Source organism: Parasteatoda tepidariorum, chromosome 1 (genome assembly GCF_043381705.1).
Source record: "Parasteatoda tepidariorum isolate YZ-2023 chromosome 1, CAS_Ptep_4.0, whole genome shotgun sequence".
Lineage (NCBI taxonomy): Eukaryota > Metazoa > Arthropoda > Arachnida > Araneae > Theridiidae > Parasteatoda > Parasteatoda tepidariorum.
In genome coordinates this window covers 106,481,561-106,505,850 of record NC_092204.1, presented here as the reverse complement: position 1 = coordinate 106,505,850, position 24,290 = coordinate 106,481,561, and the positions used below count along the sequence as shown (strand labels likewise).

The 24,290-nt window shown below is 31.0% G+C and overlaps 1 protein-coding gene and 1 long non-coding RNA gene across 3 annotated transcripts in view; one reads left to right on the top strand and one right to left on the bottom strand.

The window, feature by feature from the left end:
• Positions 1-8,177: 8,177 nt before the first annotated feature.
• LOC122272295 (uncharacterized) overlaps positions 8,178-24,290 on the bottom strand; it is a 38,593-nt gene continuing 22,480 nt past the window's right edge. The window contains exons 1-3 of one of the 2 annotated variants that reach the window (XR_006226916.2): positions 13,404-13,497; positions 12,037-12,246; positions 8,178-8,702 (exon numbers count right to left, since the gene is read on the bottom strand). This is a non-coding gene — a long non-coding RNA (uncharacterized lncRNA). Of the gene's footprint in view, positions 8,703-12,036; positions 12,247-13,403; positions 13,498-24,290 lie in introns of those variants that run through there. The other variant, XR_011638162.1, reaches the window with a different exon arrangement.
• The window catches only part of LOC107444195 (hepatic triacylglycerol lipase-like), a 24,704-nt gene continuing 21,180 nt past the window's right edge, over positions 20,767-24,290 (top strand). Inside the window, exon 1 of the mRNA XM_071180457.1 lies at positions 20,767-20,913. Within this exon, the coding sequence (XP_071036558.1) occupies positions 20,767-20,913 (147 nt within the window). The remainder of the gene's footprint in view (positions 20,914-24,290) is intronic.

The window sequence follows — 24,290 nt, the reverse complement described above, 5'->3', positions numbered from 1 at the left end:
TTTAGGGGTTAATTGCCATCCATACAGGATGGTAAATTGGTAGATGACCTGGAATCTTGGTTAATGTCACACTTGGGAGGTGTATTTTGGTTAGCATGACAGTTGGGAGCTATGTATTGGTTAACATCACAGTCGGGGAATACTTCGTTACAATTATGAGACTCAGTTGGAATTTCATCTCTGGTTGAATCATTATCATCAACTGAACAGGGGCGAAGTTGATCGGTATGAGCAAGGAACAACTTCCCAGAGATCTGTACAATCCAAGTATTTGATCCAAGGCAAGACCTTTGGGTTTGCCCTGGATCCATCCGCCCAACTTGCCCTGGATCCATTTCTGATTTGGTTTGTATGAGCGTACCCATGCCATTTGGTCAGACTCAAATGTACAATACCGATAGTGTGCACGGTCATGATAGGATTTCTGTGAGGCTTGCTTTTTTGTGTCATGTGAAGATGTGCTGGGGTGTAACAGATCTAATGTTGTTCTAATACAGCGACCCAGGAAAATCTCGGCAGGAGACTTGCCAGTGGTACTGTGAGGAGTTGCACGATATGTCAACAGAAAGCGTTGTATTTTGTTGGAAACAGTAAAGTGTCCTCTTTATCCGCTAACATCTTATTTAAAGCTTGTTTGAATGTCTGAACAGAACGCTCAGCCAAACCGTTTGACTGTGGATGATATGCAGGTATAAGGGTATGCACTATGCCCAAAGTCTTCATGTATTGTTGAAATTCATGCTCTATAAACTGAGGACCATTGTCAGAAACAAATTCCACTGGATATCTTGAAAATAACTGTTGAAGGACTGTTATTGGGCTGGAGGTCACAGTTGAAGACATTTTTATTACTTCCATCCATTTGGAGAAACTGTCAACAACAAGGAAATGATCACATTGATTCTTTTGGGCAAGTCAATATGGATTCGATGCCAAGGTGCTTTTGGCCAGAGCCATGGTTGAAGTGGTGAGGCAGAAGGATCTCTAGAGGTTAGTTGGCATGCCAAACATTCCGAGGAAATCTTTTCAATGTCCTTCTCTAAATTTGGCCACCATAAATGGCTACGAGCAATGGCCTTCATTTTGGTTATACCTGGATGCGTTCCATGAAGTAGATCTAGTACTCTTTTTCGGTGTATCTCAGGAATGACAACGCGCATTCCCCATAACAGACAATTACTGTCACAAGAAAGTTCATCCCTTCTGTTGAAAAAGGGTTTCAGCTCAGGATCCTTAGTGATCTCATGGAACTCATACTGCACATACTTGAGAACAACACCAAGAACTCTATCATTCCTGGATGCACGAGAAATTTCAGCTGATGTGAGAGGTATTTCATCAACATAGTATACTTTAAAAACCTCTGTGAGATGTATATCATTGCTCCTTTCGCATGGAAGCCTTGACAAAGAATCTGCATTTCGGTGTAAAATGCCTTTTTTGTACTTGATTGAATACTTAAATGAAGGCAATAAAAGCTCCCATCTTTGCAGACGTGCAGCTGACATTGCAGGTACGGACTTATCAGGAGCGAAGATAGTTAGTAGTGGCTGATGATCTGTGACTAAGACAAATTCACGACCAAATAAATATTGGTGGAACTTCTTACAGCCGAAAATTAGAGATAATGCTTCTTTTTCTGTCTGCGAATAGTTCATTTCAGCTTTTGACAATGTTCTTGAAGCATACGCAACTGGTTGCTCGACGCCATTCACAATATGAGACAATACTGCCCCAAGGCCTACAGGAGAAGCATCCCAAGCAAAGTTGCAGAGGTAATTTCTCATCACAGTGAGCTAAAACTGCATTGGATGTCAATAGAGATTTACACCTTACAAAAGTCTTCTGACATTTTTCAGACCAAGTCCACGGAATATCTTTGTTTAATAATTCATACAAAGATGATAGCAATGTTGAGGCATTTTTAAGGAATTTTGCATAACAGCTCAGCAGACCAAGAAAGGATTTAAGTTCTGTAACATTTTGAGGAGGTTTTATATTTTCAATTGCTGACACTTTTTCTTCAGTTGCGTGAATTCCTTTTTCATTCACTATGGGACCCAGGAACTCTACCTTATGTTGCATAAAAAAATCATTTATCCCCATTAAGATGCACATTGAGCTTAAGGAACTGCTGCAAAATTTGCTCTAACAACTGGAAATGTTGCTCTTTAGACGCAGACACACAGGTGATATCAAAATGTCATCTTGAAAGAAAATGACTGAAGAGAAGTTCTGCAGCATTTGCTCCTTTATAGACTGGAATATAGCAGGTGCATTAGTTTCTCCATACTGTAGTGTAGCTGGTCGAACTAAACCCATGTGAGTGTTGAGGGTTAATAACTCCTGAGACTCACTATCAAGCTCTACTTGTGAGTAAGCCTGAGCTAAGTCTAGTTTTTAAAAGTATTTACTACCTCTTAGTGTTGCAAACAAGTCTTGTTTCGTAGGCAGAGGGTATTGATTAGGCTCTAACATTTTGCTTACAGTCACTTTGAAATCTCTACAAAGCCTAACAACACCATTCTTTTTTGGTGCAACTACCAATGGTGTTGCCCATTTGGAATGTTCAACTGACTTCCATACACCTCTTTGCTCTTACAGTTTAATTTCATCAGACACCGCTTGCTTCAATGCATAGGGCACAGGTCCTGCTCCACAAATAAACTGGTCCAGCATTACCTTGTATCTTCAATGTAGTTTTGAAATGTTAAATAGGAGAAGTGCTTGGCTTAAAAAGTTCTGCATACTTGAGTCTGATCTGATCAATACTGAGGGAGTTTTCGCCTTTTATGGAGTGTATGGTAAAAATTTCTTTCCAGTCGAGTTTAAATTTACTAATCCAGTTTTTACCAAACAAGGCAGACCTATCTCCCTTTGCAATTATGAGCGGAACAGTATACAGTTGACTTTTATAATTAACGACAGCATGCATTTCACCACCTACCTCAATTTCTGATTGATTATAGTCTCTAAGAGAGGTAGGGTGCAAAATGGAATCAGGTAAATGTTTATCAATAAACGTTTCTTACACTATAGATATATCAGCGGCAGTGTCCAGTTCCATCTCTATAGGTTTGTCGTTAATTTTAACATTTACTGTGTATTTCACATTTACTTGATTTATAGACTTAATGGAATAAAGTTGACTTCAACCTTATTTGTCGAGTCTTGTCGTTTATTTTTTTGATAAGCATACAGGAGATATGTGGCCTATTTTGCCACAAGAATGATATTTTGCTCTCTTGTATTTACAGTTTCTAGGATTGTGAACTGCACCACAGCTAAAGCATTTACTTTTAGACTCTTTACTGGACGCATTATTAGAAAAGTTCACCTTCTTTTGTCCACGATTTCCAGACTGACTCAACATTTTATTCACAACTGGAGAAAAAATTTTCATATTGGATGCATCAGCATTGGCTATCTCCGTGGCAACTGCTATTTCTGTTGCATCTGAAAGTTTCAAGTCTTTTTTCGCCAGCAGACGTTTCTGCATATTTTCATCATTTAAACCACAAACGAATCTGTCTCTCAAAGCTTCGTCGAGAAAAGCACCAAAGGAACAGGTCAAAGCTAGTCTTCGGAAATAGACTCTCCCGATAATTGATTACGCCGATGAAAGCAAAATCTTTCAGCAATTGTTATTGGAGCTGACTTGAAATACTCATTTAAAGTGTTGATCATATGTTGCATCACATGGCTTTTCAGTCGTCAATAAGCTCCGTAAAAGTTTATACGCACTTTTCCCCTATAACAGAAAGTAAAACAGACACTTTCTTTGAATTGTCAGCATCATTGGCCACAAAATACTGCTCCAACTGTTCAATGTACAAAGAAAAATCATCATCATCGAACAACGTGATGTTGTGGATTAGGCCTAGTTTACTCATGTTGTAGTAATTTTTCTAAGTTCGAGTCGAATTTTATGAAGAATAAATACTATTCTCAATCAACTACCTCGTCGCCATTATAATATATATTAATTATGCATGACTAAACTACTTTAGAGAGAATACATTTAACGTTAAAGTACAAATTAGAAAAATCAACACATGAGCATAAGATGTTAGATGCTTTATTGACAAGCTACTTTCCTGTCGTTGCCAGATTCAACAAGCTTAGAATTAGTTAAGAAATGCATACGATTACGATATTACAGTTGGTGCTAGATCTAATAAATCTTAACATTTATAGTGAAATTTATAAAAGTAAAAAATTTTAATACGACTTATAAAAACTGTTTCCTATTTGAATTGTTATAAGTCTCGTCAACGAGTAAAATTACTTTTCATTTATTTTTAACATTGAGCCCGCTGTCTGTGTTTCTAATATGAAAGAAGAATTAATAAGTAATAAAATAATAATTAATAAGTAACAAGTTAGTAGCAAAAAAGCAATTAATTTATAAAAATAAACAATAATAATAATAATTAATTTGAAGATGTAATTAATTTTAAATAGTGCACCTAATTTATGATTTATGGTTTTATACGTGTCAAGTATTTAAATTTATACGCATTGCAATACTTCATTTAATGTTGAATTTGACATCGAATCCCAAGTAAGAAATAAAATAGCTATAATATAATTCAAAAATACATCTTTTTATCTAGTGGATTCAGTTGATAGCTTAATAAATGAATATGTGCTGAAGGTTTACAGTTTTGTTTCCTCCTCCTTTTTTTGCGACAGCTGTGCTGTCGTACATTGTCCCGTCTGCGATGACAAGAGAAGTTCAATTTAGCATTAAATTATTCAAATATGAGTCGTAAAAGAATTATGTAAAATAATAGGATAATTTATTCTAGGGGTGCTCAACCTGCGACCCGAAAGAGCTTCTAAACACAATTTTTGAAATGAAAAAAAAAGAAAAACGAAAATTTTGAATTCTAAATTTGAGTTGTCTTTTTGATGCACTCAATTTACACGGATTCTATTGTAAATCCATTTGTTTCTCGCTCGCTTTTTCAACGGTTATTGTTACGAAATTTCATATGGTTTTAAAAAAATCAAACATTTTTGATACACGAGTTTCGAATTTGAGTAATAACTTTTTGACTCGCATTATTTTCGCCGATTTTATTATAAATCCAAGTGATGTTTCGAATGTTTTTTTTTGTCATTTATAACCACTAATTTCCATGTGGTTTTTAAAATCCCTGTACATTTATTACAATGCCACGAATCGTGGGTTATAAATTACACATTTAATTGATCTCTTTTTCACGTGTATCATTTTTGCCAATTTCATTATAAATTTAAATGATTTTTTTAAGCGTAGTTATTGTTACCTTTTTGCACGTGATTTTGAAATTCCCGTATTTTCACTATGATATTATTACGACACGCGAAGAGTTTTTAGCAAAACTCTTCCACTTAGGTTCTAAAAGCAAAATAAAACTGTTTTTCAAGATGATGCCATGTTAATTAACAATTAGTCAAATATATAAATGTAAAAACTGGTTGATCTCGCTTAGTTGCTTGACATTTGAAAATATAATGATGTGGTTTTATCTACGGCTAGTTTATAGATTCGAAATAGAGATAATAATTTTATCGAAGCACGTGCTTAGATTGATGGTGGCTCTATGACAAATTTCATATCGCCTGATTTTGAAAAACAATTGTGTCTCAAAAAGAGAAAAACACTTAACTCGAGTTTCTGGTATTAATGGAACATTAATCGCATTAATTTATAAGATTTCTTCAGCTATTTCGAATAAGAAAGGGAATTTCTCTTAGGAGTTGATTCTTCCAAAAATTATAGATTTGACCCCAACAACGCATATAAATGTTAAGGGACTAAAAATACCTTCCCATGTTTCTTTGAAAGATATTAACTTTATGAAATCTGGAAAAATTGATTTATTATTAGGTTCGGCATGTTTTTATGATTAATTGAAAACCAGGCCAAGTTTGTTGCAGCACACAAAAACTTTTATTCCCAGAGACCCCAAGTAGCACATAATATTAGATAACATCAGAAAAAGGGTAAAATCTAACGTTATCTTGCACAACATCTAATATTAGAAAGATACAAGAGGTCGCTGTTTGCTCTGCATTATATAATATTAGGTTCTATTCAAACTAATATTATCTAGCGTTCGCCATAATATAATCTTGCATTAGTTTTGATGCTATATAATAATAAGATTTTATATTTTCTGACATTATCTTGCGTTGCTTTTTATTTTTGGGAGTAAGCAAGAGGAAGATATGGATGGTAGTAGAATAATTCGGCAATATAATTTTACTTAATTTTCTGTATTGTTGTGAAGGATAGAACAATAGTTTTATAATGCCATTCCATGCATTATTTACTTAGCAATACAGAAATACTAAATCAGCGATTTTTTGCTAACCATCCATTTTCCTCCTTCTTACTCCAAAATATATCTTATGTTCGGCTGATTTTTTGAATACTTCAAATTTAATTAAGAAATATTATATCGCAACTTTTATGAATATTTTTTTCTTTTCTTCATACAATGGGTTTTCTGATGAATTTTATATCACTAATAATTTTAATATGTATTCTTAATTTTTTTATAAATGAGCCTTTTTTATAAAAATTTTAATTGAATTTGATAGTTTGTAAAACATGCTTTATAAAAGTTGTGACTTAAGCCATTTGTAATTTCACAATTATCATTATTTATATTCTGAAATTACATAATAAAAATCACACTATATAATCTTAAAGTTATATATTTACAATTGAACTCAATGGAAATTTCAACTTAAATTCCCCCCCCCCTCATTCTAAAATAAAATTGCTCAATTTTTAAGTTGTCATTTCTTGTAATAATTGACACAATAAAGAACATAATTTAAAAATATTCAAATTACTTACTTCAACAAATTTACACACATTTTCTTCCCTTTCTTCTTTCACTGAAATCAAATGGAGAAATACTTACGTAACTTTATTCTTTTAGTATCTGAAGTTTTATTAACAAAACCCAAATGGAACGTAGAAATTTTTCCAGGGAATGAAAACAGGAAAGCAACTAATATTATGAAAATTGCTCATATTTTTTAATATTGTAAAAATAACTTTTATGGGCACATCAGAAATTTTCATCAATTCGATAATTTTTTAAAGGTGTTATGTACTAAACCAACAATCTTTGGAGCAATTTACGTAACATTCTAATTTCAAAACTGTCAATAAATATTATGTTTTATCTAAATTAAATTTGCACACATATACAGGTATAATTGCAAACAAGAATGAGACGATAAATAATATTTTTTTAACATTATCTTTAAAAGTTGCCTTTAGTATGAATTATCAAAATTTGACTACAATCCATTACTCTTTTGAGATCGTTGGTATATAACAAAATAGACTTTTGTTTAAAACAATTCCACTGCTTGTATTTCGCTGCATTATAGATTATGTATTATGACATAAATGGGTTTAAAAAAAAGCAGGTGTAATATGTAAACATTTTAAACAGAGCTTTTCAGAAAATAGGATTTAAAAAATTAAGCAGACACGGGAGTCAAGTTTCTGGTATCGATGAATTAGCCATAAAAGAACTATGTTATGCATTTATAAAACTTGCTTTTTCAAAGAACTTTATAGATCAAAATTTAAAAAAGAGTCTTCTCTACATTGGCTAAAATTTTTCGCCTTTCCAATAATGTATATAAATGTTCAGCTAAATTTTAAATGTTAAGCCAAAGAAATTTTCACTATCATTGTTTCATAAAAATACATAAGTACACTTCTTATTTCAAATTTAAACTGAATAATTCAAAATTAGAGTAATAAATACAATGCTAGTAGTATAAGTGCTTATAAGTTATAGCTAATGTTTAACAATGTTAAAATAAAATTGCTTCCGATATCTGGAAAATTTAAAAGAAACCGAATTTTAACTATATCTGTTTTCATAATACTTAAAATTTACTATAATGACTATAAAAAATTTTCTAACATTATATCTTATTAAGTTTCCTTAATGAACACATATCTGCCAGACCCATTTTCTAAAATTCCGAAGATTTATTTCAAAATTGCACAATAAATTACACAATGCAGTAGTTAAGAATAAAAAAAATAAAATCATGACAAACATTATTTCACAACTTAATTATTTTATTCTAAAACAAAAGACAATATGAATATAAACTTCACTCAACTAAAAAAGCAATATATTCTCACTGATAATCCTTTAGTAAAATACAGTTTAAGGACACAAATTTGTCATTAAATAAAATAATTTTTATTCCAAAAAGCAACAGTTGGTTATCATTTTAATTATTATTTTTAAATAAAAAAAGTTACAAAACTTTACAGTCATTTCATGCAGTTTGAAGTTTTGTTTTCCTTCAATTGCAATTTTTCGTTTATGTGCAACTATATTTCAGAGCAATAAACCCGGGTATCTTTAAATGCTTTATTGAAAGATTTTCATAATGATCAGCAAGTTAATAATGTAAACACACAGTATAGATGAATTACAAAGGAATGCACCTTTTTTCAAACTTCTTCACAGCAACCAAAAAGAGAACTTTTATCTCCAACAAATTTTAAATGCACTGGTAGCATTTCCAAACCAGTTGTTCTGTTTTCTGTACGGATCGAACTACCACTGTGTATCATTTTCCATTTGCCGAACCCAGCAGTCAATCTCAAAATACCTTCCAATCCTTCCTGGTAGATAAGCTTCTAAAGCCAGCAGACGAAGCTAAAATTACAAGAGAAAAAAGTTAAACTATACATTAAAAACGTTAAATTTAAAACTATTAAGGGGACACGGGACCTTGAAATCATAAAATTTTCAAAAAAAAATTTTTTTTTGTTAAAAATGTAAAGATAGTCAGCCTGAATCACGTGTTGTTCAAATTTTTTCGATACGATGATTTTTTATGATTTTATAGCTATTTTTCTGAAAAGTGGGCGTGGCACTTTTGACGTTCCATAAGCTGTCTGTTTGTTTACATTGTAGTTATCAAGCTTATTTTGATTTTTTTTTATGTTCAAATCAATATTTCTATAAAATATTTTTTAATTGGTATAATTATGGAGAATAATGTTTTTAGTGTAATTTTTATGCACACAAAAATAATCTTTTTTCTTTGTTTCAAGGTTACATATGACATATTGATATGATGCATAACGAACAATATTTTTATGTAAAAATCGTTTGTATTGGTAAAAATTTAGCATATATTATATTAAGAATACATCGGAAGTTCTTTTTATATTTTAAGCATGATATTATAGCTATTACAGTGAGTTTTAGTTAATTTACACAAAAAAAGTAGTTTTTCTCCGTTAACTTTTTTTGCATAATTTACTTTTATAATTTGTCCCTTGTGTCTGAATATTTGAAAATTTTGCCTGAAAATTTTTCATATGCTTCATATGACTGTTATAAAGACAATATAGCATTGTTTTCACGAAATATTAATTATAAAGTTTTTTATACAACTTTAACTGTAGGAGGAAATGAAAATTTTCGAAAAAAAAGCGATGGAACTAAAATTTTTTTTTTTCTTAAAACCTGTTGAAGTGAAACAATAACTGATGCTAGAGAGTCTTTATATCATCATTATCTATCTATAGAAAAAATTTTAAGTTATTTGGATGAAATTTCAGACACAAGGGACAATTTTTGTATTTTTTAAAATTTTTATATTTTATTAAATTTTTAAAAAAATTTTGACCAAAATTGTTTTTACTTGGCCTATTTCCTAAAATATGCTAAAAAATAAATAAATTATGTTCATAATAGTAAAATTAAATTAAAAAACAAGTTTTCATAAATTTTCATTTGAAAGGTCCCGTGTCCCCAACGCTCTCAAGTAATAATTTCATTCTTTTTTTGTAAAAAAAAGGGGGAAATTATAGTATAAAACCCTTAAGCTCTTTTTATTTGATGTGAATATTCAAGTATATATGGATGATTCTCACGAAACATGACAATTCACTGTCCCTTGCTCCAAGATTTAATACTATAATACTAAAAGAACTTTTTTTAAAAAAAAAAATTAATAAATAGTATTGCTGTTAGCATTTTAAAATGACTTTGCACTAGCATTGACTGTTTTGTATACTTAAAAATTTTAATTGAATATCAAAATGTCATTTTCCTGGCATGTCCCAAACAATATTTCCAATAATAACTAGCTTCAAAACTTCCCATACATTTTTCAAAATCTAATTTTTTTTCTTTCTTATCCTATGTAAGCATTTCTAGAATATACTCAGAGGGTATTGTTTACTAAAACTTCGTTTAAAATAATTTTTTCTGTCAATAATTTGTTTGTCCTATGAAAATCTGTCATTTTGGCTACTTTTATTTAGTGATTTATAACCAAAATAGATAGCGCCAGGAATCAATATCTTATGTTAATAGATTGATTAGATACCCTCCTATGTCCTGTTGCATGAATAAAGAACCAATTTTCTGACTCAAAATCTATTTCAAAAAATGTTTCAAGGTGAGTAGGTTTTTATGCTGTCATTTTCCTGGCTTCTTGAAATCATTAATAACAAAAACTACATAGATTTATCTGAGTTATTTTAAGAAATATTGTTGTTTTCTGCAGAATATAAACGTCTTCAACCAAAATATTAAATTAAAGTTATATGCTATAAAATGGCGAATTTGTCGTTATCCTTCTCTGTCATTTTCCTGGCTTATGAATGCCAGGACATTGAAGTGTTACCAGAAATTCTTTTTAACTGTTAATACTGTAAAGAGGGAAGGCAAATATTAACCTAATACCAAGTTTATGTATGATTGTAATATGCTTGGATGCAATCAAAGTTATTTATTTATTTAATGATTGATTATTAAACACAATTTTATTCTGTACATATCAGCAACAAAAATTTTTTTGTTTCTTTCTACAGTGGATAAAAAGAATTAATTTAAGCAATTTATGGTCCATCTAACATAAAGGCTTAAGTTGAGTTACTTACTATTAACTTAAAATGACTGTTTTTTAGACTTCTAAGGTAATATGTCATTTTCCTGGCATTCAAGATTTGGTGAATTTCTATATTATTTTTTTTCTCGTGCAAATGTCAATAAACTACACTGCTGTCTATAAGATATTAATAAGTGTAGCTACAGAAGTATACAAAAAAAATTTTAGATTATTTTGAATACTTTAAATTTGAAGAAATTGTTTGGTCCGATTTGTCATGTTTCGTAAGAATCACCCATATACAGATACAAAATATATCAAATTTAATACTTTTTAATTTTTTCAAAGATAAAGTACAATGACACTTAACTATCAAAATATTTTTGTACATTGCATAAGCTCATAGAACCAATAGGAAATGTTCAAAATTTTTTTAAAAAACTTTCTGAACAAAAGTGTAACTCCTTTTTAGCACTGCTTCTCATTTAACGTAAACACACGTTGAATGGACCATATTGTTGCTATTTTTTAACCATTTTCTATCATTTACAAATTAATATAATTAATGATGTAACAAAAACATGAAAATCTGTCTATATTCAAGAAATGAAAATAAAGATGTTTAAATTATTATTTTGCAATGTTTTAAACAGAAAATTTAAGTAATGTAACAATAGTGTTCGTCTTACGAATAATATTTCGAACATTCTAAAATGTAATGGTTTTAACTAAAAAGTAGCTGATTAATTATTTATTATTTTAACATTACAAACTTGTTTACTAAAAATTTATCTTTATCACTGTTGTAGTGAAATTCTCTCTGATGCGAATTACCAAGTAAACATTGTTTTTAAGAGCCTATTCTAAACTAACTACAATACTTACTATTTATAATCGGACAATATGTTTGAACAGAATAGTCAACTATTACTTGTGAACATTGTCAAAAATGAGCACAATCATAATATTTACTGATAAATTTATTACACCAATTCTTGAATGTTTTGATTATGAAGCGGTCAAGATTATTAAGTATACTCAATGTTTCTACAGGAGAAACGCTACCTAAGATACTACTTTAAGGTTTTATGTATCTTCATTGAAATTTATAAAGTTTACTAAAAATTACGGAATTATAAATACCTTTGAAGTTAAAAATTTCCTTCCCCGACAAATTTTAAGCACATCGATAGCATTTCCAAACCAGTTGTTCTGTTTTCTGTACGGATCGAACTTAAAGCTCTCAGTTTTCTACCACCGTGTATCATTTTCCATTTGCAGAGTCCAGCTGTCAATCTCAAAATACCTTCCAATCCTTCCTGGTAGATAAGCTTCTAAAGCCAGCAGACGAAGCTAAAATTATAAGAGAAAAAAGTGAAACTATACATTGAAAACATTAAATTTAAAACTATTAAGAATTGAATATTTCCTTAAAACTTAAATCATTTAATTTGAAAATGCCTAAAATTTAATGGGTAGATTTCCGTAACAATATCGGCACCAAAAAATCTCATTATCACCACGCAAGTGTCAAAAAATATTTCATTTATAAACACTCTCAAGTAATAATTTCATTCTTTTGTTGTAAAAAAAAGGGGAAATTATAGTATAAAACCCTTAAGCTCTTTTTATTTGAAGTGAATATTCAAGAATATATACAGATACAAAAATATATCAAATTTAATGCTTTTGAATTTTTTTTAAAGATTAAGTACAATGACACTTAACTATAAAAATATTTTTGTGCATTGTATAAGCTCGTTCAGCCAATAGGAAATGTTCACACTTTTATTAAAAATTTCCTAAATAAAAATTGTAGCACCTTTCAAGCACTGCTCTTCATTTAACGTTAACACACTTTGATTAGACCATATTGTTGCTTATTTTTAAACCATTTGCTATCATTTATAAATTAATATAATTAATCATGTATCAAAAACATGCAAATCTGCCTATATTCAAGAAATTAAAATAACTTATTATTTTACAATATATTAAACAGGAAATTTAAATAATGTAACAATAGTGTTCGCTTTATGAATAAAATTTCAAACATTCTACAATGCAATGGTTTTAACTGAAAAGTAGCCGATTAATTAATAATTATTTTAACATGGAAAACTTTTTTATTAAAAATTAATTTTTATCTTTATCACTGTGGTAGTGAAATTCTGTCAGATGCGAATTACCTAGTAAACAAATGTTTTTTACGAGCCTATTCTAAACTAACTACAATACTTATTATTTATAGTCAGACTATAAGTTTTAACATAGTAGTCAACTACTACGAGCGAGCATTGTCAAAAATGAGCACAATCATAATATTTACTGATAAATTTATTAGATCATTAAACGAATTCATGAATGTTTTGATTAAGTGGTCAAGATTATTAAGTACCTACACTGAATGTTTCTACAGGAAAAACACTACCTACGATACTACTTTAAGGTTTTATGTATCTATCATTGAAATTTATAAAGTTAACTAAAAAATACTCAATCATAAATACCTTTGAAGTTAAAAATTTCATTCTCACAGACTACCACAAACAATGGCGGCGAATGTAAACAACCGTGAAGAAGTTATACAACTCAACAACTGAACTCGCGAGCTCAGCTTATTTCTGCCAATATTATATTGTGCTTTCTGACCTTAACATTGCGTTGGCTGAAAATTATATTTTAAGTAAAATTTAATTTATTGTTTTCTTTCATAAATACATGTTTATTTATTAATAATATGGGATACCCTTTCGCAAAAATGTGGCGCTGTACCAAAAATAATGAAATAGATAATAATTTTGAAAGTTTGAATGTTGGATCGAATACTATTTAATTTTATATAATATTAGTTCTAATATTAGAAGATAGGATTCAAGAGTATTGCGTTTTCTAGCACGGCAGTATTATATTGCATCTTTCTAATATTAGATAATATCTTTTTGCTACCTGGGACGGCTTTAGGATACATTGTAAATGGAGTAGTAGATATGCTCTCCACTTTACAACATAGATCAACATCCACTTTTCAACATTTGAGATTATAGCGGAAATCAAACCGACAACCACTTTATACTGATTTTCTAAAAGAATATAAAGATCTAAATCACAGTAATTGTTACTATTTGCTTCACCACGGAGTTTACCGCCCCCACAAAACTTCTACTAAGCTTCGCGTAGTTTTTAACGCATCAGCTCCTTCAACATAGGGCTTATTGTTGAATGGTATTCTTTTGAATTGAAAAATTCCGCAACAAGAGCTTTTTTTCCAATTATGCTTCGTTTCCGTAAACATCGGCATGCTTCACAGCAGCCATTTTAAAAATATATTTACAGATCGTAGTAAATTCAGATCAAAGAGACTTCCTTAGAATTTTCAGGAAGGACACTCCTGATGAACATTTACATATATATAGACTCAAAACTGTGACATACGAAGATTCCAACGCTTCTTATTTGGCTACACGTAGACTTCGTCAACTAGTATGATGACTCGTGATGAGTATGAAAATTTTCCTTTGGCATATCCTTTTACTCTTACTAATTTTTATATTGATGATATTTCATCTGGCGAATCCACTTTAGATAAAGCTAGAATACTTCAATTACGAACTGTTAGAACGAGACGGCATGAAATTGCAAAAATGATGTGCTAAGCATCCAGAACTACTTGCTAATGAAAATCAGGATGGTACAGATTATAATTTCGATCATCAACCGGAACCGTGCTCAGTAAGGCTTTAGGTGCTCTTTGGAATCCCAACGCTGATTGTTTTTCGTATACTGTGACAGTTGCAAGAAAGGAGTCTTACAATAAACGAGATGCTCTATCCCACACTTCGAAGATATTCGATCCTCTTGGCTTAGTTGGTCCAATTTTCACAAGGGCCAAAATTATAATTCAAAAACAGTGGTTTTCCTAAATTGATTGGGGTGATCCACTACCAGAAAAATTGGTCTAGGAGTGGAATAGTTTTGCAACCACCCTTTCAGAGTTAAAAAAATGATACATCTAATATCCCGAGATACATAGCATTGCATGATTTTGCTGTTGCTTCTTTGTTGGCATTTAGAGCAGCTATTTGTTTTCAAATATTATCGGGTCTTCGATATTGCTGTGCAGTAAATCACGGGGAGCTCCGATAAAATCTCTTACCATACCCAGATTTGCAATGAAATTGATGCTAGAACTCCCAGCACAAAACTGTGGAAACTTGCCAAGGCTCTGGGTAATCAGCATCCTCAAATAGAAAAATGTAATACAATTGTGAGCCAGGTCGATCATATTCCCCTCAACGATAAGGCTGCTGCAGACTGTTTGGGTGATTACTACACGCAAGTGAGTAAATTGTCATTCAATGAAAATGATAAACCAATTGAAGCAAATGCGAGAAATAAGGTTCATAAATGTCGCAGTTCAAACTTTGGAGACTCGATCTTTATTACTGCTTTTACTATGCATGAACTTGACTTTGTTTTGAGTGATGCCAATCCAAAGAAATTCCCTGGTCCAGATAATATACATGCTCATATGATTCTGCATCTTGGACCAAATTGGCAAACTCAAATTATTGGATATTATTAATCAGTCATGGAAAAGAGGTCGTATACCACTTGACTGGAAAAAGGCGATTGTCATCCCAATAAGGAAGATGGACGAAGATGCTGGATCTCCTGAGAGTTATCGTCCCATCTCCTTAACTAGCATCCCGTGTAAAATAATGGAGAAATGGTATTAAATGGGCTTATTTTTTATTTCGAAACAAACGACCTGCTCCCAAAAGAGCAGTACGGTTTTAGAAAAGGCCATAGTACGATTGACCAAATCTTATATTTTTGCCAGAGTGTAAGAAACGCTCAGAATATGCGGCCCACTAATCATACTGTGGCTGCATTCTTGGATTTAACGAAGGCTTTTGACAAAGTGTGGCGAAATAAGCTAATAATCAAACTTTTTGATGACTTTAGAATTAGAGGTAACGCTCTCCCCTGGATTTCTGATTATTTAAGGGCCAGAACCATCAGAGTTAAATTCAATAAGACCCTCTCAAGAAATTCTTCTCGGAATCTTTCTTGAAGACTCGGCCAGGGAGTCCCCCAGGGTTCCGTCTTGGGACCTCTGCTCTTCTGCCTATTTTTTGATGGCATCGAAAAGGTGATATCTAAGGGATGTAATGTTGGTATTTTTGCAGATGATGTCGTCCTCTGGCACTCTGGTGATGACATTAAGACTGTTGAAGACAATATCAACCTCACTCTAAAAGATGTGAGTGACTTTGCTCAAAAACGCAAACTGGTTTTTAACTCATCTAAATCTGTTGTTAGTTTTTATACTACCAATAGGCACATATACAATTATAAACCTACTATTTGTTTTAACGGTCAAAATTTGCCTTATGAAAAGAATGCAAAATATTTGGGTTTTATTACGGATCAGGAGATTCATGGCAATAAGCACATCGAACTGCTGGAATCGAGGTGTAGAAAGAGGTTAAATATCCTAAAATATATTTCTGGGCAAGACTGGGGAGAGTAGATGCTACAACTTTGAAATTAACTTACACTGCACTTATTAGACCCATACTGGAATATGGGGCACCTATTTATTCCTGTGCTTCAGAGACAAACCTGAATAGATTGGAAAGAGTTCAAATTAGTGCTGCAAAAATTATTACAGGTTTGAGGCGTAGCTGTCCAGATAAAATTGCTCTGTTTGAATCTGACCTCTAGTCGTTATACATGAGAAGGAACTCCAGTCTCAAGAAATACTACTATAAGCTCATCAGTTTTGGTGACCAGAACAGAACCTCTTACTATCTCAAAAATTGGAAAAATAACCATAGACTGAATAGAAACAGTCCCTTCTCTTTGGCTGTTTCAATTCACCTTGTAGACTTGCAATATCCCTGCCGAATTGAATCTCATTCCTTGAGGTCATATTTTAGCCCTGTTACTGATTTTTCTGGTATCCATCTGTTGTACCCGGCCTATAAAAGTAAAGACAACCCAGAATTTATGAGACAAATGGCTCTTGAAACTATTAGCCAAATACCAACAGATGCTTTACAACTATACACAGATGGCAGCAAGAGCGACGAAGGTCATTCAGGTAGTGGGGTTTTTATTAAAACACCCACGTACACATTGAGTCTCAAATTTAGAAATTCTGAATTTTGCTCGGTTTTCAGATCTGAGCTTATTGCGATTGAAAATGGCCTAAGACATGTTGAGAATATTGCTGAGCCTGACTTTAAGCATATATGGATACTGACGGATAGCAAATCTTCAATCCAACACCTTAGCAGCTGAATGAATGTTGAAGACAGGGCTGCGGCTTCAATTTTGGGGATGCTCTTCAGGCTCTCAGCGGACTTTGGGGTACACTTCCAATGGATGCCATCACACGTTGGAATCAAAGGTAACGGGATGGCGGACTCACTGGCTAAAGATGCTTCTTTAGAACATTTACAGCCAGATTTACCTTCCACTTTCAATGAGGTCTTTGCAGAGTGCAAAAAAACCTCTGGAGGGTTCCTCCTTCGCATAGTTGGTATTTCAGAAAACGACCTGGAAGTTCCTTGCTTTTTGAGGGACCTAGATGCCAGCAGACATGTTTATCTCGCTTTGCAAGTGGTCACTTGAGGTGTCTCTATGTTCAAGGGCAAAAGACTTTTGGACTTTGCACTAAATGTAAGACTGCTCAGGCTTCGCCCGAGCATATTCTAAACTGTATCGATTTTAAGATCGACGAGGTTTTTTAAAAGCCTCATCTGTTTTTAGACTTTCTGGACATTTTTGGACTTATGGAATTGGTCTAATTAGGATGGACCTCTTGGGGATTTGAAGTAACAACAACACCATACCCAGATAGGAATTGTGAGAGGGTAATTTTATGGACAGACTCGACTATTGTACTTACATAGATTAAAAAACTTTCCTCGCCTTCTTAAAACATTTGTGAGCAACAGGGCTTCACAAATACATGAACTGACCGAATGTTATGAGTGAAAACATATATCCAGTGCCGTTCCTGGGGTGGCGAACGCCTGCGTGCAAGAATAATTTTGTGCGCCCCTATATACTATGCTTAAATTTTGATGATAAGGCCAATTTTCATAATCATTTTTAGTTTGAGGTTTAAACTGAATGGTTTCCTTATAGACTATCACTTTAGTGTAAGTGTTTGATTATGAAAATGGGCGTAATAAAATAAAACAACGAAAGAATATGACAAAAATTTATTTTCGACATCAAATAAAATAGACTATTAACGTACAATATAGAGGTCATAAATTCCAGTGTAGAAGCAAAGTGTAGAAGTTACTTCTTATATTAGTTTACTGTTTCTTCCTGTAATCAAAGTTTACAGCTTTGCTATAATTTGATTTTTAATAATTTGATTTTTAATAATTTGCTATAATTTGATTTTTTTCGAATAGTTGAATTTGGCGCCCCTTGTATTGGGCGCCTGCGTGCGGGGCATTCGCTGCATACCCGCCAGGAACGGCACTGCATATATCTTCAGACAACAATCCAGCTGATGTCATTTCCCGTGATCATTTCCCGAAGACATTGCCTCATGAAAAATCTGGTGGTTTGGTACAGATTTAAAATTGCTTGGTTCGGTACAGAAACGAAATTTACAGAATTTGATGAACAAACTATTTCGGACATTGACTATGAAAAAGTACTTAAAACATTATTGGACACTAATTTGGCTATTTTTGAGAGGAACACTTTTGTTACTGATTTTTTAAATATTAGTAATAACTATATGAAATTAATTAGAATTCTCATTTATCTTTTCTGGTTTATTAGAAACTGCGAAAAATAGCTGGAGAAAAATATTGAACCCTGTTTCTAGGGAGGAATTAAAATTAGCAGAAAACTTTCTAATTAGAGAAGTTCAAAGAGATTTCGACTGACTTTATCAGCAATTAAAAAAGGTAATATTTCGATGTCGTCTCAAGCCCTTCTTGAATGCCTTTTTTAGATTCCGACGGAATATTATGGACATTTAGTCGATCCCCAGTTAAATTTCCCATTATTCTCCCATCTAAGTATAGATTTGCATCCATCGTTGCATTTTCATCTAAAATATTTACATCTTGGTCCTCAGGCCCTTCTGAATTTGTCTTGACAAAAATTCTGGCCAATGCATGGCAGGAACCTTGACAGGAAAATAGTTCATGAATGTATTGTTTGTTTTAAATTCTTGTACCAAGTGGCAATTTAGTAAAAATAATTTAGTACCAGGTACTATGGTTCTTGTTAGGGAAGATAATCTTCCAGTTTGCCACTGGATTTTAGAAAGGGTTGAATCAGTTTTACCAGGAAAAGATAATTAAGTTCGTGTTGTTTGGTATCTTTAAAAGTCGATTCATAAACTAAGTATTTTACATATCAAAGTTACTCTGCTTTTATGTCTTTTTTTTAAAATATTTATTTTGGCTATTAATAATCATTGTAATCATATAATCGCATTTATACAAGTATTCACATCTTATCTTTCTACTTTTAGTATTGTTTATGAATCTATCGTGTTTGCTTAGTGTAATAGTTATAACTTGCAGTTTAAATTTGTACTTGTATTTTAATAATTTAAATATGTATATTTCAACAGGGACCAGAATGTTCGGTCTTACTTGGAACTTTCGGGATATTTCTAATATCAAAACAGCGCCCTCTGCAAAGGAACACTTTAATTATTCTATTGTAACTCAATAGACAGGGACAGTGATGACGTATTTTATGACGTCTAACCCCGCCTCCTTCCAAACGCGTTCCAAACATTTTTTCGAACGAACCATTTCAATGGCATTTCCTATGCGAATTTAAGACGGAAGATTTTTAGTTTATTATTGAAATAAATAAATTTATATAGCGCTTCTAAGGGACTTATTCCTAATTTAAGTAGTTTTCTTTATACGGGGTATCAGTAGATTTTACGAGTTAAGTGCATTAAATTCTATAAAAAAAAAGTTTCAAAATGGTCAAGTTATCTTTAATTTTGATGTATAAAAATTTAAGCGTCAATATTTTTAACTTTTGTTTCATGTTTATAATAATGTTTTATTTTATTTAGAATTTGTTACATATTCTTGATCTACATCTAATTTTTTTCTTTAGTTATGGATAGGCATGCATTGTTTTAAAACGTTTTGTAATTTTTAATCTATAATTAGATTGTATTTATCAATACTAATGTCTGTTTATTTAATTATGTCTGATGATTAAATTTGTAGTTATTGTAAACTTTGTTTGCGTAAGATTTTTTGATTATTGCTGCTAATTCTCATTAGCTTTAGTTTTTAACTACTAAATAGGAATAAATTATGTTACTAACTTATTTAATAACTTATTTTTACTTCCTATCATTTTAGCTCAAATTTATTGGTAAATTTACTATTTTAAAAACGTGTATCTTAAATGCTTTATAAATTTCACTAATTTATCTGACTTTATTCATGCTCCTTACATAAGTTTTTAATTTGTTTTAAAATTTTCATTACTATTTACTATTAATAAGTTGTCTCAATATTATAAAAAAAAATCGATTTAATATAATATACATATTTTAAGAAAAATTAAACATAAATTAGAAATAACATTTTCCAAAAAATAAGATTGACAAATTTCCGATTTCCAGATTATAACTACAATTTATATGGTAAATATTAAATACAAATTCTCCCTATCATACATACAAAAAGTTTTCATAATCATTTACAATTAATAAGCTACTCCAATTAATATCATAAAAAGAGATTAACATAATATTAATATATGCAGCACTTTTTCATGCCATTTCAGTGGTTAAATTCGACTCTATATTAATATATTCAGAGATTTAGTTGACCCACTTTTAACTACATGAGAAACGCCATATTGTTTGCTCCGTTCAAAACAAAGTTTGGAGTGAAGAGAGCTAGTGACGTCGTTGATGACGTAGGACTAACCCTGTCTATGCACTTGCCAGCCAGTCGTGACTGCAAGATTCTTAATGGAACTTGTTATGATGTAAGCTATTTGTAAATATGTAGATAGATTATTAATTAAAATTTTTATAGCCGCTACTACATTTGTCGTTAATTTGCCTTTGATAATTAGTGATTTATGGATTCATCAAAACAACAGTTGTAGTTCGTTTCGTTTTGGCTAAAAAACACTTGCAAATGAAATTCATTGGCTCGCATTATTATTAATAGAAGTGTACAGTTTGATTTTGACAAAGTTGCTAATTTAATTTATTTATCCATCAACGGCATCATTGAGATAATTAGCATATTTTTTTAATGTTAGCATGAGTTGTACTTAACATTTTAATATTAAATTCGCGATCGAAACGAACTATAGGGGGCGTTGTTGTATGTGACGAATACCTGCGATTTCTATATGAACAGTCATTCAGTTACTCTGGAGACGTCTTTAATGTAGCGTGTAGCATTGTAACGTTCCTTCTTTATTGTAGCTTATAAAATTTAAGAAAGAAAAATGTTTGATATTTTTTCTTACGCAATCGAAAACAAAATGGTATCAAATGGAATTTTGAAAGTGTTCTGATTTTAATTTTCTTTTTTTCTTTTATGACTTGTCCCAAAAAGTTTAGGTGCAGATTGGCTGCACAAATAAACCACCAAATCTGCAGCTGTGGTGGCGTTAATACATCAGTACCGAATTTTTATTCCATTCTTTTCTGAATCATATTACTTCAAACATTAGAATATGCAAGAAGTATATATAGACACATAAAGTTATACCATTTAATTTTTCAAAAAAAGTATTTTGACAACAATTTTTATCAAAACATTATGAACAAAAAAACGTAAAATAAAGAATTCTTTGAACAAAAAAACGATTCAAATTCCTCATATTGAAATAAAAAACTTTCGTATTCTTTTTTTTTTTAATTCTTATAGTTCTTAATCAGACGTAAAAAACCACTCTGTAGAGAACTATCATCAAAATAGAATTATTTACTAGCAAAATTTTTTATTATAAAAATCATAACACTTACCTGCTTTATAAATCCGGAGAATTCCAAAATGCTATGTTCTTCATACGAAAATTTTATTTTCAAATAATATATAAATAGATTATCCTTTCATTACTTTTAGATAACATAACACACCTCAAAATTTTATAATTGTAAGATCTTGATATGAACTTTAATATGTAGCTTAAAAACAGAATAGCTGAATTCTAGTTGAAATTATTCTTTCAAAACTAAAATATACTTACCAAGAAAACGATAAAAATGTATTAATAATTAGCTCAAATGATACTATTTCAAGTAATTCGGATGAATCTTTATTGTTGTTTTCCGAATTATATAGATACAGAAATATATGCTATTCTATAAAGCAGAAAAATATTCTATAACTATTACAGTTCTGTACATACTGAATTCACATTTATTCATTGTAATGAAGAAAGCAATGTTGACTTCAATTAAATTTGTAATGAATTGAAGACAGAAGAAATGCATTTTACCTTAATACACACATCTGTAACAGTATGCGATAGCGAAATCGGAAGTTATCAGTTGCAAGTTTGTTGGTAATGGAAGTTAAAAATTATTGAGGAATTTTTCTTCAAATGTTGGGCGTATTCAGTTTCTGAAAGATTAACCAATGTTCTGGAGAGTTTTTTCAAGTTCTTCGGCCTATTCCTAAGGGAAATTTTGCTCCTTATTTGATGCTTAGAAAATGGCGCCTGACTCTGCCAATGATTCTGACGGAAGTAAATGAAAACTTAATAAATAAATGCCTCATATTTTCAGGCTCCCGCTAGAGGGCGTACTCAAGTGTTGCAATCGCGAATTCACCATGATTTGATATAAACATGTGAGATACAAAAAATTAAATCCACCGTCACTTGAACAATAGGAGTTTATTACATTTACACATTTGATAAGTATAATTTTTAACTGTACGATTTTAAATTCCGAAATACTCGAAATTTTACTTATTTAAATAGCTGGTGCCCGGAAGCGGCAAGTTTATTATAAAAATTATTCAGATTTTCACAAAACGTTGTTTTTTAAAATTATATTTGCTGGCTGATCCCATTATGACAAACAATACAATAATAATAAATTAGAAGGCTGATTTTAACTTTTTAAGGTAAATACTCATTTATTTGATTAAGTTTATTAGCACCCTGTATTTGTCTTCAGGATTATGGAAATTTATCCAGCGGTAAGCTTTTAATACCTCCTTGTTATCGATAAAAAGTTATAATACTTGCAACATGACTTACACACAGGATTTCGTGCTTTTTCTCTACTTAAATGCAGGAATTTTTCTTTTTGATGCTCATTATTTTTCCTAGCAGTAATTGGATGTGCTGTTAAAATCATATTAATTCAATGTATTAAAATATATGCCAAGTTAAAAAAAAAAAAAGTAAAGTCTTAAAGAATACTATAGCAATACTCAAGGAATTTAGTAGGTGGTTGTTTAAGGCAATTTGTTTTATAAATCATGAATTACTTTTTGTGTGTATTATCATCAATTTTGGTTCTAAAGTCTAATGGTAAGAAAATTATAAATGTAAATTACTTTGTATTATTGTTTGCAATCATATTTTACAGCGTTTTTTTTTCCTGCCATGTTCCTTTTGTAAGCATACCCTTTTTATATATAAAAGCAAAACTCTGTCAGAATATATATTCGTTAATAACTGGAGAACGGAAGCACGGATTTGAATCGCATCTTTTTTTCTTCTTTCCGCCAGTTTTCAAATTTCCAAGGTTTGTAAACAATTACCTCTTTCCGGCGTTATGTGATTTAGGGAAGACAAAATTTCATTGATGAAAACCATTGTTATAGAGTAAAATATGCGTTATCATGGGAACAGAGTTTTTCCAAAATATTTTTTTACAAAAATAGAAGCAGATGAAACTACTAGAAAAAAAAATCAAATACTCTTAAAGCTCGAAAAACTCACAGTTTAAGTGAAAAAGCAAAACGTGCTAAAAACAAGTAGTTATCGAAAACTGAACAAATATTATATATTTTACCGTCAGTGGCAATGTTAAACATAAAAATGCTTATTCTTATTCCTTCTAATGGCATTTCAAGTTCAAGGCTTTTAAATTTATTAAATTCTAGCACCAAAACATTTTAATACCAACTAATAATAATAATTAATTGTTCACATCGTTTTTCATTTCGAATTTTAAACTTTCAAACTTTAAGTTATTATCCTTTAAATAGAAATATCATACTTGAATATCATATTTAAATTATATTTATACACACCCTTTTAAATTTATTAAATTCTAATACCAAAACATTTTAATACCAACTAATTATAATTTTAATTAACAATAAGTTTAATATTACCAAGATTATCCAGTTTATTTGAAACTTTAATAAAAATTAATATATATA